Source organism: Ceratotherium simum, chromosome Y, assembly GCF_057802395.1.
Source record: "Ceratotherium simum simum isolate JZ-2026a chromosome Y, ASM5780239v1, whole genome shotgun sequence".
Classification (NCBI taxonomy): domain Eukaryota; kingdom Metazoa; phylum Chordata; class Mammalia; order Perissodactyla; family Rhinocerotidae; genus Ceratotherium; species Ceratotherium simum.
Window position 1 is genome coordinate 1,607,135 of NC_141941.1, and position 16,723 is coordinate 1,623,857.

The following is a 16,723-nucleotide window of genomic DNA, read 5'->3' on the forward strand; positions in this document are numbered from 1 at the left end:
CATTCTCATCAGGGTGCCAGGCAGCCAGAACTAATCAACCAGTCGTAGGATTGGAAACCCATTTGTTATCCATCCAATTCATGCTGCAGGTGTAGACACAGCAACTACTACCTTCTAGCTGCTGCTACAAAATTAATTTCTTTAGAGGTTTACTAATGAATGGATATTGAATTATCCTGTATGCTTTACTCTTATCTTCTGACATAAATGTGATTTTTGTGTAAGGGAATGAAGATTAACTGCATCAGGGCATTTTTTAACCTGGAAGTCTATTCCACAGCTAACGTTAAGTTGACTCTCTCTATCTAGGGTGGTAAGTAGGGTCAGTCTACGACTTTGCTTTAGAAATTGCCCATCTGGGAAGAAAATTATCGTTATCTCACAAAGTAAGCTCGCTGGCTTGGTCACTTTGAACGACACAGATCAAAGGCTGGCAAACTTTCTGCGTAAAGGACCAGAAAGTAAATATTTTTGGCTTTGTGACCCATATGGTTTCTGTTGCAATGACTCAACTCTTGTCCCAGGGCAAACGCAGCCATTGACAACAAGAGAATGAATGGCGGTGCTTGTGTTTCAATAAAACTTTATTTGCAAAAACAAGTCGGGGGCCAGATTTAGCCCAGGGTCTGTAGTTTGCAGACTCTTGGCCCACATCATCCTTGGAGGTTTGGGAAAACTATACAGAATCTATTATGGACAGGAGCCTTTTGGTAGAGAACCCTGATTTTTGCTATCTCACCACGTGGTTGATCTGTTTGTGATCTCTAATTCTATTTGCATCAACCTGAGAGAATCAGTTTTTTGGAATGAGACATTCTTTTGTAACTGATAATCAAATATATGAGCCCAAAGTCAATAATAAATTCCTTTTCACCCAAATGTAAATCGCATTTCTATTAGAGATATTTCCTCTTCTTGTTCCAAGGCATACTCATTTGTTCTTGGTTTTCTCATGGGATGAAAGATGAATAATTGTTTGGTGGGTCATTATTCTTTCATCTTTTAAAGGAAACTACTATTGATTTTGTTTGTGGCTTCTCTGTTCTTTCAACTTGTATTTTACTTCTGCACAATGTTATTACTTTCACATTCCTACTTCCTAATTTATACCTCATTCCCTGGGTGCCTGGTCATAATTTTTTTCTTTTATTACTAGTTCAAGAACTTAGAGCAACATCAATTCTCTTAATATTTTGGCTGTATTCCATAGATGGGGACACCTTATATATTTCCATTTCATTGTTTATAAAATATTTTGTTCCTGGCTATGAATTCTCTCCCTCTGTCTACAGGCTTTAAAGGGGCAGCTTTCAAAAATTAACATGAGCTCAGGCATTTGGAAATTCCATTTTTAATCAGTAAGATTAACTATTAAAAGGGGGCTCCTCTCATCTCACTATCAGCTGAGGCACCAAGGTGATAGATAGAGGGATATAAAATGGGTTTCACCTCGAATGCAGAAGTTTACAGGGGAAATGGTGGGGTGAGGGGGTGGGTCCCACCACACAGAGACCACAGCCAGATCAAGGATGTACAAAGGGGCCACCATGAGGGGAGAGGGTGAATTCAGAGGGGACAACCACTTGGAGAAACTATTGCCTGCTCTGCACCCCCATCCTCTCCTGGAAGGGAAGGAATCTCCAGGGACCCCCCCCGAACCTGAATCTTGTTACCTGCAGGGGGAGACACAGGTGCCTGGCTCACTCCTGCAGAAGCCACCAGCCATGGCAGGAAGACAGCGGTAGTTCCATGGGGACTGGCCATCCCCCCAGGGCTTGTGGGGGGATAAGGCTTGTGGACAACACAGGATAGCGAGGCCTACGGGGTCATCCTTGGTCCCACTCAAAGGGGCCACCAGGATGGGCTGAGGGACCCCAATGGCAAGTGGTAAAACACACATCCATCTCCAGAATTGTTTCCATCACCTCAACTGAAACTCTGTCCACATTAAACACTAACTCCTCATTCCTCCTCCTGCAGCCCCTGGCAACCACCATTCTACTTTCTGTCTGTATGACTCTGACTCCTCTAGGGACCTCCTAGAAGTTGAACCATACAGTATTTGTCCTTTTGTGTCTGGCTGATTTTGCCAAGCATAATGTCTTCAAGGTCCATCCATGTTGTAGCGTGTGTCAGAATTTCCTTCCTTTTCATGGCTGAGTGGTATTCCATTCCGTGGATGGACCACATTCTGTTTATCCATTCATCCATTGATGATATCTTTTTGGGGGCCATAAATCAACCCAGAAGAGCATCTCTAAGTAATTCATAGGATCTGCTCAAATGCATCTGCTCTTGCACACATCCAGACCCCACCACGGCCTTCATCATTCCCTAAGAAAATGATAACAATACTTGCAAATTTCTAGTTATGGAAAATGAGGCAGAGCCATGGTCCCAGGGCCCACTGCCTTGAGCAAAGGGGTCACTTGACCTGAGCAAACAGCAACTTACTGGGGACCCTCCCTCCTGTTTCCTGGCTAGGTCAGGAGAGAACCCAGTCTTCACCCCGGCAGACTGTATTACAACTTTTACAAAAAAAAAAAAAAAAAAAAGGTAAATAAACTCTTGTGGCCACTTCACCTCTTTCTGGAGGCATTTGGGGTCCAGACTATGAGAAACAGACCACAAGCAGCCCCAAATTTCCGCCTTGCCACCATTTCAGAAAAGACAGCTTTACTCATGGTATTTAATCATTTTAAAAGCTATCACAGAGTGCAGAGGCATCTGTAGAATAAAGGGAGAGACTGCAACCAGCTGTAATTCAGATCCTGACACGCAGCTGGGAATGAGCTGTCGACACATGTTTTCTAGTTCGGGCGTCCACCGCGCGTGGTATCTCTTGCGTTGGGGCGGGAGCAAGTCCAGGCAGGCTGGGTCAGTGGCCTTCAGAGGGGCCCGCCCCGTTCCAGCGCCCCAGTTCTCTCTTGCAGATGAGCCAAGAGAGCCAGGACATGGACATCTCGCTCGGCTGACAAAGCCATCTTTTTTCTCTCTGAACAACACTCATTATTTCTTATCTGTGAAATAGCGCATATACTATGCACCGCTAAAGCCACTGATAATCTTCTGGGTAATTAACTTGTAAAACAACCTCTGTCCTCATTATGGGTGGAATTGAGAAATACGCCTGACCTGCATTTGCAGAGCAAATTATGGGAGATCAGTAATTCAGCTCCCGGCTCTTCTTAAACCTCCTCCGGGTGCTCCAGCCGGGCAGAGGAGAGGGAAGCCCTTGGCTCAAGACTCTGGCTATCAGACTGAAATACCTCTAAGCTCTAAATTCTATCTAACCTCCAACCTCTAACCCTGACCCAGTCGCTGACCCTCCTTGAGGGTAATGTGAGAGCTGGAATTTTGAGACAGTGGAGACATCATAGACTGTAATTCATCCTCCTTTGTGTAAACCCATCTACCATGTAGCTTTGTATGTGGACATGCTGATTCATAGGCATTTAAAATCAATATTTCAATTTTCTGTAAACCTAAAACTGCACCAAAATTAAAGTCTAGTAATTTAAAAAATAATAATAAACATATCGAGACAAACAGGTCTGGCCATACCTGCCAGGTGAGTGAATACCGCATGGTGACCCCCTCTATCCACCCCTGGGTAGAAAGAAAGAATGTGTGTTAGAGGTAAGAGGGGTTTTTATGACTAGTTTCCCAAAAACAATTTTAAAAAACACATTCACTATGAAAAGGAGTATGGAGATTTCTCAAAAAACTAAAAATAGAAATACCATATGACCCAGCTATCCCACTACTGGGTATTTATGCAAAGACCATGAAACCAACAATCTAAAGAGACTTATGCACCCCTGTGTTCACTGCAGTGTCATTCACAATAGCCAAGACGTGGAAGAAACCCAAGCGCCCATCAACTGATGAATGGATAAAGAATATGTGGTATATATATATATATACAATGGACTACTACTCAGCCATAAAAAGGAAAATATTGTGCCATTTGTGACAACATGGTTGGGCCTTGAAGGTATGACAGTAAGTGAAATAAGTCAGACAGAGAAAGAGAAATACCATATGATTTCACTCATATGTGGAAGATAAAGAAACATATGGACAAAGAGAACAGATTAGTGGTTACCAGAGGGGAAGGGGATGGGGGGAAGGTGAAAGGGGTAAACAGGCACATATGTATGGTGATGGATAAAAATTAGACTATTGGTGGTGAGCATGATACTCTACACAGAAACTGATATATAATAATGTACACCAGAAATTACACAATGTTATAAACCAATATGACCTCAACAAAATAATCTTTTAAAAAAATACATTCTCATCTTTAATTTTATGAGATTATCCACAGGATTAGCTCCGAATAAGAAAGGTCATTCTGGGGGGGCCAGCCCCGTGGCTTAGCGGTTAAGCGCACGTACTCCACTACTGGCAGCCCGGGTTCGGATCCCGGGCGCACACCGACGCACCGCTTCTCCAGCCATGCTGAGGCCACGTCCCACATACAGCAACTAAAAGGATGTGCAGCTATGACATACAACTATCTACTGGGGCTTTGGGGAAAAAAAGGAGGAGGATTGGCAATAGATGTTAGTTCAGGGCCAGTCTTCCTTAGCAAAAAGAGGAGGATGTTAGCTCAGGGCTGATCTTCTTCACGAAAAAAAAAAGAAAAGAAAGGTCATTCTGTAGGGTGAGATTCCTAGCGACCAGTCTAACCCCCAAAACCTCAGATGGGAAGCCATCTACGAGATGATAAATTTAAGAAATCCTTGCCATCCTGGGCTGTCACATTAACCTCTTCATTATCTCTCCAATATAGATGCATGAAAACGCACCACCAATTACGTCCTCGAAACAGGGCACTCTAAAGACAGGTCAGGGCAGGTGTCTGGCGGGCAAAGCCCACACTTGGGATGGCGATTAGGCAGATAACCCAAGGGAGAGGGTATCAACCCCGAAAAACCCCCAGGTAAGCCCATCCCACACAGACCCAGGCTTATCCGCGTGCATCAGGCTGCAGAGTAATGGAAAAGAGAAGCAGAAAGAAAAAAAAGAGTTGAATCAACCTCAAGCATGACCTGCCAGGTATCTGTAGGTGAATTCCAGGCAAGAAAGGCTAGCTCGGGACATGCAGAGACAGGTGATCCGATAACCCGGCAGACGGGCATCTCTGCCTCGGGCTCCAGAGAACCACGTGTTGCAACATCTGTGTCCTAAGTCCGTGGGTACGTGCCATCCTTGCCATTCCTCTTCAGGCCTAAATGGCTTCACTGAGTGACCTAACGATGGCCCAGATGAACAGTTCAGGGTGGGAACACACAGCGAGGCAGGAGGGAAGGGGGCCCACTCGTGGACAGCCATGATTGGTGCCAGATTCCCGGAGAGTAGTTTCCCAACACGCATTCAATGCCTTTGGCTCCTCAGTCCACTTTTCAGAATGCATCTTAAAGAGGAAAAATGAATAAGTGTGCAAAGATACAAACATCAGGGCACCAAGCACATACAGTAATAGAAAGCACGCATCGACGAGAAGTTACGCAAATAACTTGGTATATCCTGACAATGGAAGAGGATGTCGCCATAAAAATGAGGACTTCTATTTATTAACAGAGAAAGATGTCCCAAGGGAACGTGGAAAAGCCGGGTGTTAGGCAGAAGGAAGAACAGGGGCCCATGGTTCTTAATGGATATGCATATGGAACCCGGGTGACAGGTGGGGTCAGGCTTCCTCTTGGGGTCAGGGTCTGGATTTGAAGGATCCATATCCTTCCCATGGGTGGTGGCAACCCTAGCTCCCCAGCTCATGGGCATTCTCTTGTGGTGCCGGTAATCTGCTCTGCTGAGTTCCCGCTGGTACCAAGGAGGAAAGGGTTATGGAACCACCATGCCTTTCCATCTCCATCCCTCCATTGATGGAGGCATGGAATGCTGTCTTTGTCCTTACACACACATGCACACACACTCACCTGCAGGCAAAGTGTGTGTGTAACAAATCTTCCTCACGACAGAACACACTACAGCATACAAGTCAGTGTTCCTAAAAGACCCCAGGCCATCAACACCCACCCAACTCTCATCTGCCAAGATGCTTGAGCTGTTTTCTCTCTTTCTCCACCGCCTTCTGTCTCTCTCCACCTCTCCCCATCTCCAAGGGCCTCGCCACTTCTGGGTTCATTCCTGGACTTTGAGTTCAAATTCCAACTTCTCTACTTATTAACTGCATGAAGTTGAGAGAATTCTCTAAATGCTTTGTTTTCCTCATCTGTAAAACGGGAACAGTGATAATGTCAACCTCAAGGGAGAGGGCCACATGAGTCAGTACATGTAAAGAGTTTAAAACATGACCCGGCACATACCAAGAATCCAACACGATGTGAGCTCTTGCGATAATTATCGTCATTTCTAACATAAAGCAGTTCAGGGTCGCTGGGGCTCTGTATTCCAACCTCAGTAGCTTATTAAAGAGTGGCCTCACTGGTTTGCCAAAGACAGTCCCCATTTATCTTTTTTTTTCCCTCTCCCTTGACGGTACTTCTCAGATTGCAAAGTGCACAGGTGCAAAGCTCCAGAAGAAAGTAGTAAACGGATGGATTGAGGAGTCAGAGGTCAGAGTTCGGGGCTGCTAGGGCAGCTAGAATTGAAGAGTATAATCCCAAAACTGAAAGACCTCAGGAGACAGAGCACCAAAATCTGGGTAGAATCTCCCGTCAAACCCTTGGCTGACTACTGAACTGTAAAGACACCGTGAGTCACGGAGCTCTGAGGCAAATGACAGCTGGAAGGTGGAAAGAGGTGGAAATTTCAGCTGCTGACTGGTGTTGGGGAGAAAGGGTGACATTCAAGTCTTGGCAAGGTGGAAGGGCATGGTGAACATTTTGGGACTGTCACCTGAAGCCTGAGATGGGCTGTCTTAGAAGAAAGAAAAAAATCTTCTGTCTCAAGATTAGGAGCTCCATCCAAAGCCGGACAGCAAAACTGAAATAGACTCATCATAAGAAGACCTTTAGCTGAGCTTCCAAAGATCAAGGCGTCTTGCAAGGAATATCTTTGCCTGCTGCAAAACTCAACACTCTTCAGAGGAAGATAACAGAATCCAAACTCTCTACGATGTGTCAGTCACAAGGCCTAATACACAATAAAAATGACTCCATGTGCAAAGACATGGGAAAATGTACCCTGCAGTCAAGAGGGAAAAAAATGAATAGAAACAGACCCAGGGATGATGTACATGTTGGAATTAACAGACAAGGACTTTAAAATAACTATTAACTATTACAAACTAAAGAGTCTACAGGAAAAGATGGTTGTCATGGGTGGAGTCAAGAAGCATGTTAGGAAAAGACTTGTAAACTAAAAATAACCAAATGCAAACTCTAAAACTGAAAAAGACAGTTTGTTTTGCTGAAAACAACACTCCAGTGATGGGATTAAAAGTATACTAGACACAAATGAAAAATGATTTGGTGAACTTGAAATACGTCGATAGAAATCATCCAAACCCAAGCACAGAGCAAAAAATTATTGGATATAATGAACCGAGCTCAATGAAATGTCAGAGAGTGTCACGCAATCTAACGTATGTGTAATTTAGACCCATGAGGACAAGACGGGAACAACGGAACAGAAAAAGTATTTAAAGAAAAATTGGCTGAAAATTTTCCAAATTTTGTCAACACCACCTACCCACAGATATAGGGAAGCCTTTTAAACCCAAGCAGGGTAAACATGAGGGGAAAAACACACCTGGGAATATTATAAAACTTCTAAAAACAGAAAATAATAAAAGAACTTAAAAAGGCACATTATATTCAAGGAAATATTGACGATAGTGATAGGTGACTTCTCATCCTAAACAATGAAGGCAAGAAGTCTGTGTCACAAATTAATATCCTGGGGGGAGGGGGATGTTTTCAACTAAAATTCTGTATCCACTGAAAAAGCTTTCAAAATCAAAGGCAAAATGGTGACATTTTCAGATGGATGAAAGTTGTGGGAATTTGTCAGGAGCAGACTCACAGTCAAGGCAATGCTAAAGGAAGTTCCTCAGGCGGGAGGGGAATGGCACCAAGTGGAAATTTCAATCTACAGGAAGAAATGAGGACCAAGGATGGGGAGTGGAGAATAATCACCGTTATCTGCAGATACTCAGGATCATGCAAATCCCCCCACCGTGCTCACTAGAGAGAGTACAACTTTGCACCAATAGAAAAGCCTTTAAAACAAAACCTGCAAATAAATGAAATATAAATATTTATCTTCAAGGCATATGACGGTACCTTATGGAGACTCTCTTGGCTGTGAGTGTTTCAAGTGTCTACCAGAAGGTGGATCTAGCAGATTTCTAACTTGCTAATGCAACGGGTTCTGCACACCCCAAACCATGTAACATATGGATGACAACAGGAAGCAGAGGACCACAGACGTGAGAAGGGAAGTGGCTGCCAGGCACAGCCTCTACGAGACATGTGCGGGATCGGGCCCAAGCTGCCCCAGCCTCTGTCCTGCCTCAGAATCTAGATGCATCATTTCATAGACACATTGTCCTTTCTCGTTGAATGAGAAGCCCGTTCCGGGAACGGCTATACCTCCGGGTCTTATGCAAGTGTTTGAAATATCATTACCTAATACTTCACATTTTATTTAAAAAAAACAAACTTTTCTACTGTATGTTTATCTTCTATATCAACTACAGTTGACTTCATTTCCCCCAGGGAAAAGTATTATGGAAGTACCACTTCCGAATAATTTTTTAGAGACTATAACATGTGGATGATCTCTAATTACCGAGCTTAGAGGCACGGAGCATCTTGAGACGTGTTCAAAGGAACCAATCAAAATGAATTTCCCCTGCGACGATTCCACCCCACGAACGAAAGAAAAACAATGAGGCAAAACACAAGAACAAAATGACTGATGATGTGGTGGGGAGTGAAAACAGTCTACAAATTATTGGTGGGGGAAATAGAATGTGGCAGGCAATATGACAAGGAAAATTCGTCCTTGTGGGATTTTTAAAAAATCGTATAAGTATTTATAGAGAGGCTAAGAAAACCAGGCAGACAATCGCCCTTTCTCAGGGAACTCACCTTGCTAGGGCTTCGAAAGGTTAAAATTAATCGTTACAACGCTGAGAAATGAAGAGCCTTTAATACAAGGAGCACAGTGAGAGCTCTAAGAGCAGATTAAATTTTCAGAAAGGGTTGCGCTGTTCCTTCCATACCTTTAGAAGAGACACAGTGACCTTCTCGACCTTCTAATTACCCACAGGAAATCATCTCTCTGTCCACCTGTCTAGCACCTATCTATCTAGGCATGCCTGCTTACTGGCTAACTCAGAAAAATACATTAAAATCGAAAGCGGAAAAAAAAAGACTTGACTATGAAAAATTAAAGTGATTCAGGGTCATGTTATATTAAATAAGGAAGATAAAGGTAGTCTTGAGCACGTACAGGACCAAATATACATCCAGAATACTGTTGAAACTTCTCTTGAAAATATCATTAACTGTTGCCCAAGATCCTCATGTCAAAGGCTTCATCATAGAATTTACGTATCAAGAACTCTACGCAAGAAAGAAAAATGATACTTGGGGAGAGAAAAAGGAATCTACGTAATCGACACTCACTCAAGTTTCTCCAAATGCGTCAAGCTCCCGTGGGATCGTTCTACAAAATCAGAGCGTCTACGGGTAAAACAAAAATTCTAGGTGTCTACTCGCCCCAAGGTAGGTCCACATTCAAGGCATGAATTGGATGACGAAGACTAATAGATGCCTCTCCAGAGACTTTATTACCTATTACCATGGTGAATACCGACTTCCCAGTATTTTTTGTTTTCATGCCCAATTTAAGAGTTTTATATTTAGCTGGATAACCCCAAAATTATGGTTCACCAAGACATATTTCCAAATATCTGACAGGGAAGGCCACACAGTTGACTTTCTGGACACAAGTCAAGATTTTGAGGAGCTGACCACTGTTTTCTTTCAATAAAAGCAAACCAGAAGCATTACCTACTGAGGGCTCATGAGTCAACCAGCTGGTCCCTCTTCTCAATAGAGATGGAGCAAGCTACTGCTGGTGGAATGGCTTCAGGAAAGATCTAAATTGGTGAAGAAGACACTCCTGACGCTGGAAATTGTGGAACGGTCACCAAAGCAAGGGACGCCTTTTCCCTTTTAAAGAAGACAGACGCCGCATTTCCAATGATCACACTGCAGATTCAGGATTCAGCAAATTCCAACATGGCTTGTGTGACTCTGGCAAAATGAGCAAACCAGAATCTCCCTTCCTCGAGTCCCTTTAAGAGTATTTAAATAGTTACCTATTCCCACTTGGGTTCATTTGAACACCGTTATGCCATTTTCCTGTTTGTTTTTGTGGTGTTGTTGGGTTTTTATTTTTCAAACTAAATTAGCAAGACTATTTGCTCCAAATGAGAAAGCTTTCATCGGCAGATAATTACCCAAGAGCATTAAAAGTTTTGCTACTATGGATACGAAATGATAAGGTATTAAAACTCTTCCTTGGAAAATCCCTAGGTTGGGAAATGAGCCCTATCGTCTCAGTTCCTGACAACACTCATAAATTTTTCACTCCAGGAGCTCAATTAGCTGTACCCTGGTATGCCGCTACCCTCCAACCGCACCCAAAATATGACCTCAAGTGACCGTGATTTCAAAGGCAGAAAGTACCAAGAAGCTAAAGCATTCAACCAAGAACTAAGAAAAAAGGATTGAGGACAGAGAAGAGGAGGGGAGGGGAACAGTAGGCAGAGAGGTATTAGGCGTTTAGAAATAATTGTGTTCTTGACAGTGATGTGCCAATGTTGTTAGGATGTGTGCTTACTTGCTCCAAAAAAAGGAATCCACACAGCTAAGACTACTCAATGATGCAGGAATCAGGAAAGACCCACAAGCAACGAACAAGGGGGTCTCCCTCTGGCCTTGTGGCGAGTGGGCTAATTGGGGGCTGTGTGGATAAGAATCTCGGGGGCTCCAGCGGGTGGGGCTGATCCAGAAAGAAGCATCTCCACAGAGGTGTGGAGCTCTACTCTGGAGAGCATTGTGACCTGGAGGGGATCCAGCCGTGTCTGCAGGGAGATGTGCCAAGAGGAAGGGTGGGTGCCAGCCATCGGCCACTGAGGGGCAGAGAGATGCAGCTTCCCCAGGTGGCTGCCTGCGGGAGCCGCTGCTGCCCCCACCGTGCCCTTGGGTAGCTGGTCCCACCACACAGGGAGTGGCCCAGGGTTGGCTGGACCACGGCTCTGGGGGTTCCTGAGCTCGGATGCAGATTTGACCAAGGAGAATGTCAGTTTGAGGACTACCACCAGACTGCCCTCGCCTGGCCAGACCTCAGCATCCTCCACCAGTCACGTGGTGGTCACCCCAGGAGTGGACGTGCTGGGGCCTCCACTGATCGACCTTCTGATGTGGCAAAACAAATATGGCGCTGCTTTCAAGTTTGGTCAATGCACACAAGATTAACTTAAAAAGTGTATGTGTATGTATGTGAGTGTGTGTGCATGCGTGTGCTTGCGTGTGTGGGCGTGTGTGTGTAATCCAGGGCTCACCTCCTCGCTGGACTTTCCTGACCCCATGTGAGTGACCACGCTCACACCAGCTGAGACCAGACCCCCCGTTCACCCTTCAGATTCCTCCAGTCATTCTGGATGTGAGTGACCACCAGGAATGGCTCCTCACTTGGAATCCTGTGCTGCAGACATCAGGGCTCCCCCGGCTTGTGTCCAGACACCTCCCTGGACCCCCACGTCCCCTCCAAGCCAGGCTAAGCCTGAGACCCGGTGACCACCCACAGGTCCTTCAAGAGTACGCCTCTGAGAAGCAGAAGGATCAAACCATGGCCGGCCACCCCCAGCCAAGAATGCACAGCGGAAAGAGTCTGCCCTTTTCATAAAACTCAGATGCTGGGGGGCAGCCAGGAGAAAGAGATGCAACGTGCATAGGATGGAGATGGCTGAGGGCTTGGCGGCTTTTTAGCACCTGTTGGTTCTCTGCTCCAGGTGCATGCACCTGATTGGTTATCTACCCCAGCGGTCAGTTCTCCCACAGGCTAATTTCATGGATCAACTTCGTGTCATTTGGTAGAAAGGAAGAAACAAAGGCAGATGAGCAGTGAATATGTCACAGCCTTGAGTGACACCATCATCCCAGTGATTAAGAATCATTGCCTCCCCTACCACTGGCCCCCAGTGGCCTCCTCTATGGCCCAGAGGAGCTGCCTAAGATCTTTCCCTTTCATCCATACACCGAAACCTGAATCTCAACATACAGAACTGAAGCCACCATGTAATTTTAAAAAGGCATTCTAGAAAGTTTTTTCCTCCAATAAATCTGGGCTCTTTATTACAGCTTTGTTAGAACATGTTAAGCTCTTAAACTTTTTACATAGTCACATATACCCCCAAACAAATCTTTGCTCCTTTCCTGGTTAGGTTTATAACATGAGCGGGTTTTGGTGAATTATTCTTTAAACTATCATGTTTTTTAACTCATTCCGATTTTTTTAAAAGTCATGGAAAAAGGAACACACGATCTGGCTGTTTCCTGAGAGACTCCTCTTTTGGTCTGGAAAGTGTGGTTTCATGCATTTATGACAGCAGCGATTCTTAAATGGGGGTGCACGGGAACCACAGGAGGGCATGTGGAAATGCAGATTCCTGGGCGCATCCCCGAGATTCTGATGCAGAGGGCTGGGAATCTGCATTTCTAACCTGTTCCCAGTGACACCCGTGCTCCGAGTCAGGAAATGCACATTTGGATCCACTGTGCATCCTTGAACCACAGCAAACAGGGAGGAGACAATGATTGGCTGTCACAACAATCAATCATTTCTGCCCCGGAGCAGATAATAGACATAGGGAAATACCTCCATCTGCAAAGGCTGCCTGGGGTTGCACAGAGAGCTGGGCTGCAAGCAACAGGGAAGCCCCTTCATGTTCTGTCCCAAGATCAAAGGGAACCTGCCACCAAGGGCACTGGAGGTGGCTGGGACTTTCCAACACTGCCCAGCCTTCCCAGAGGACAAGACAGCATGTACTTGCATCACCTAGATTGGGGCGTAACGACACAACAGGATAGACACTAACTGAACTTAGCCCTCTGCAACTTTCCTTTCTCTCTCAAAAATCATGGTAAGCCCCAAGATGGGAATCCCCAGCTTCTGGGATATGCTCAGAACGCCATCTTGGATCCAATGGACCAAAACAGTGACAAGCATTTTCTTTCCTTTAAATATACGGCACACACACAAGCACTGCTCAGAAAGCACTCAAGAGCATTTGGAATCAAGAAGGATGGAGGGATGTGTGCACATTCCTCAGGTTGAATAAATAGGTAGCGAGAGCACTACAGGATTCATTACGGGGCAGGTTGACCATCCTTAGGTCAGGCAGGTTCCGGTTTCACTTATCTTCAGTCAAGAACCCGCAATCAGCAGATGCACCTGTTGGCCCATGCATCTGACAATTTTTGAGTAAAGATGTGCCTCAGAGAGCCCTCGGCACTGGAGACGGACCATGAATGAATGCGAGTGCTGATTTCACAACGGATGCACACAAGTAGCACACCCCAACGTCTTCCTGCGCTGATGCCTATGCTGAGCAATGCTATCGTGATTGCATGCATGACGCCACCCCTCTCCAGTGAGGACCAGAAATCCCCAAAAGAAAAGTGCAAGAAGCAGACATCTCCCCCTCAACGCACGTCCACCATCCTGTACGTAATTCCACGTCGGGTTCTGTAGCTCAGCCATGAACACGGACTCAGACCAAGAAAGAGAACCATTTGAGGACCCAAGAGTACCTTTGTCATTCAAGGTTTCTTCTTTTATCTTCCTGACAACTTCTTCCGCTTTGCCCTCGTTATTTCCAGCTAAAAGGAAAAGAAAAGAGGCAATTAGTGGTAAGGTCATCCAGAACCTCCCAAATGCAAAAAATAATGTTTTCTTGAGATGCAAAACATAATCCCAGAGATGTGCTCGGCAGGGTTTCTCCTTTTGTTCTGGCGTGGAATTTGGCCGTCAGAGCAATTCTGGCTGATCCAACCCATCAATTTAAGACACATTTTCTCTAGCCTGGATTGGCAAAAGGTACGCATTTATCTGACATTTTACTTTCCAGTGATTACGGGGATGTGAGGCACACATTACAGAGGCATAATTAGCAGGTGGAAGCCAAAAATAGTGCAAGCATAAAGACGTTGGCAGAAATGTCAGGCTAGACACAGAACTTTCTAAGAAACTTTTAGTGGAGGCACAACCCTCCATTCATGGATGGACCAAGACGTCAAAATGACCACAGACATCCCCTCCGCGTGTTGGAGATGCTTAGCCCGTTATCCCGACTCCGTAAACATCTGCAGGTGCGATTCCGGGAACACTAGTTTGCAAGGATGGTGATGAGCGTTTTGGGTGTGAGGGATGTCACAGTTAAATAATATGAGGAGACTGGGGTTCAATAAAGTTATGAAGGTTTCTTTAATGTCTTAGTAGGTGAATGTGCATGGAGGGTAAGGGTGGAGTTTGAATGGCGGGGATGTTGTTTTTCCAAATGTCTCTGACCACAGCCTTAAGTTTAAGGCTTGCCTAATGGAAAAGCTCAGAAGACCTGTTCTTCCCAGGCACCACCACCCGTCACTCATCAACAACTGGACCTGAGGCAGCTTGACAGTCTCTTTGCAGGGCGAGCCAAGCCCAAAACCCCCCATAGGGGTGAGTCATGGGAGAGCTTTGCAGAAATGGAGATTAGAGCTGGCACCTGAAGAACTTAGGCGTGCTCATGAAGCTACTGGTGCCCGCAGAGCCAAGAGGTGGCCTGAGGACACCAGCCAGAGACACCTGGTCTGGGAGCCACGGGTCCCAAGGGGCGGGGCCAGCCTACATCACCCTCCCACCTGGTCCAGCCCCTGCCAGACAGGCATTCTCTAGGGTAGAACCATTTTGAGGTCTTGATGAAAATATATTACCGAGCAGTTCTTTCCTTAGGCATTTCTGCCTGCTGTTTCTCTATATTTTGTTTCATTTACACATTCTCACTAACAGGAAGGGTCCCTGCTATTGTATCCCCTACCATTTTATTCCGTATCTGTGTCATTGACAAGTGCCCCAAATTAATTTATGGAATGCCCTTTCCAAGAAAAAAAAAAGTGTTTACAACAAAGAGTTAAAAAAAACATATAAGAGAAGAGAAGCGGTAACCTAGCAGAATTGGAAACGTCTTCGGCTCTAGCTGGGGACATCTAAGGTAAACACGGCGGAGGACATCTTTTGGGGTGAACTAAAAGGAACATAAAAACTGTCACTGCCTTGAAGAAGTTCAAAGTTGCAGACATCAAGGAGACGCGGCTGCAAAGGCAATTCGCGCCTTCGCTCCCTTAAAGGAATAGAACCTTACGTGGTGATGAGACTTTTTGCTTGGAGAGTCTTCCAGCTTTGGGAAAGCAGGGACAGCATGGCATACAAGGGATCACCCAAAAGCTATATTCCATCTCTAAACGTTCTAGGCATCAAGACAAAAATATATATATTCATGGCTAATTTGGGGTCATGTACCCGTATGACCTTCTTTCTGAAATCCTGTGCAATTTTTAAATATTAAATAGCCATCTGATACCAGGTTGCACCTCTCGCAATGACCATCTTGGCATTAACGGCCTCATAGTGGAAGCCTGGATGATGTGAGAGAGAAGCTCTATGTTCCTGAAAAAGAAATAAGTGGCCAGAGGAAGCTGGGGGCATGACCAGCAGGACAAACTGGTCATCGCTGGCAGCTCCCCTCGACAGGCAGCTCACTCTTCGTATCCAGGCAGCCACGACTGGCATTGTATGAGACATATGCACGGGCACTTTTTTGGCAAAGGTCATCTTCAGCAGCTGCCTCCTCGGACCTGGAGCTGCCTCCTCAGAGCTGGATATGGAATGCTTGACCCCATGCACTTGCCAGAGCTGCACCTACATTTACTGAGTAACTACTGCATACCAGGAAATAACTGGGCCATGATAGAAGCTGGGCACAAACTCCACAGGTCAGCCTTCTGCTCATCCTCTGTACTGGGGGGTTAAGTTTGATACATGCACATGTCCTACTGATGGGCAATACAGGGTTTAACGGGCACCAAGTCACTTTGGAAGGACAATCTCTGACAAACAAGTCCCCTCCCTATGGACTGTACCCTATCCACCAAATTTTAAGGATCTGCAAGAAGCAATGTAACTTACACTTGTTAAAAAGAAAAATATGCTGAGTCCAAACTGGGGCCAGCAAGCTATGGACCTGGTGCCAAATCTGACCCACCACTTGATGTTGAACAATAAAGTTTTATTGAAACACAGCCATGCCCATTTCTTTAAGTATTGGCTATGGCTGCTTTCTCACTACAAAGGCACAGCTGATTATCATAAGAGAGACCTATGAAAATATTTATTATCTGGCCCATATCGGAAAAAATTTACTGATGCCTGGTCTAAACTTTAGATGACCGTTCATTAATAACTATGAAGAAGAAGGATTTCCCACTAAAATAATATTTTGAAACAGTAAGAACTATGATATTGTGAACAGAAGGGAAACTGAATAATTGACGTATTGGTAGCAACATTAACGCGTTTCAGTTGGCCTCAAGTTATAAATTCAATTCTTCAGCTAGTAATTGATTATTCTTTAAATATAATAGCCTTAGGATTAAGAAATTTGAAATTGAACATACCCATCTCTTATAAAATG

General features: G+C 45.0%; 1 protein-coding gene across 1 annotated transcript in view; it reads right to left on the reverse strand.

The window, feature by feature from the left end:
- Positions 1-16,723, reverse strand: part of DHRSX (polyprenol dehydrogenase) — a 178,216-nt gene that overhangs the window by 112,297 nt on the left and 49,196 nt on the right. The window contains exon 4 of the mRNA XM_087427830.1: positions 13,806-13,874. Within this exon, the coding sequence (XP_087283956.1) occupies positions 13,806-13,874 (69 nt within the window). The remainder of the gene's footprint in view (positions 1-13,805; positions 13,875-16,723) is intronic.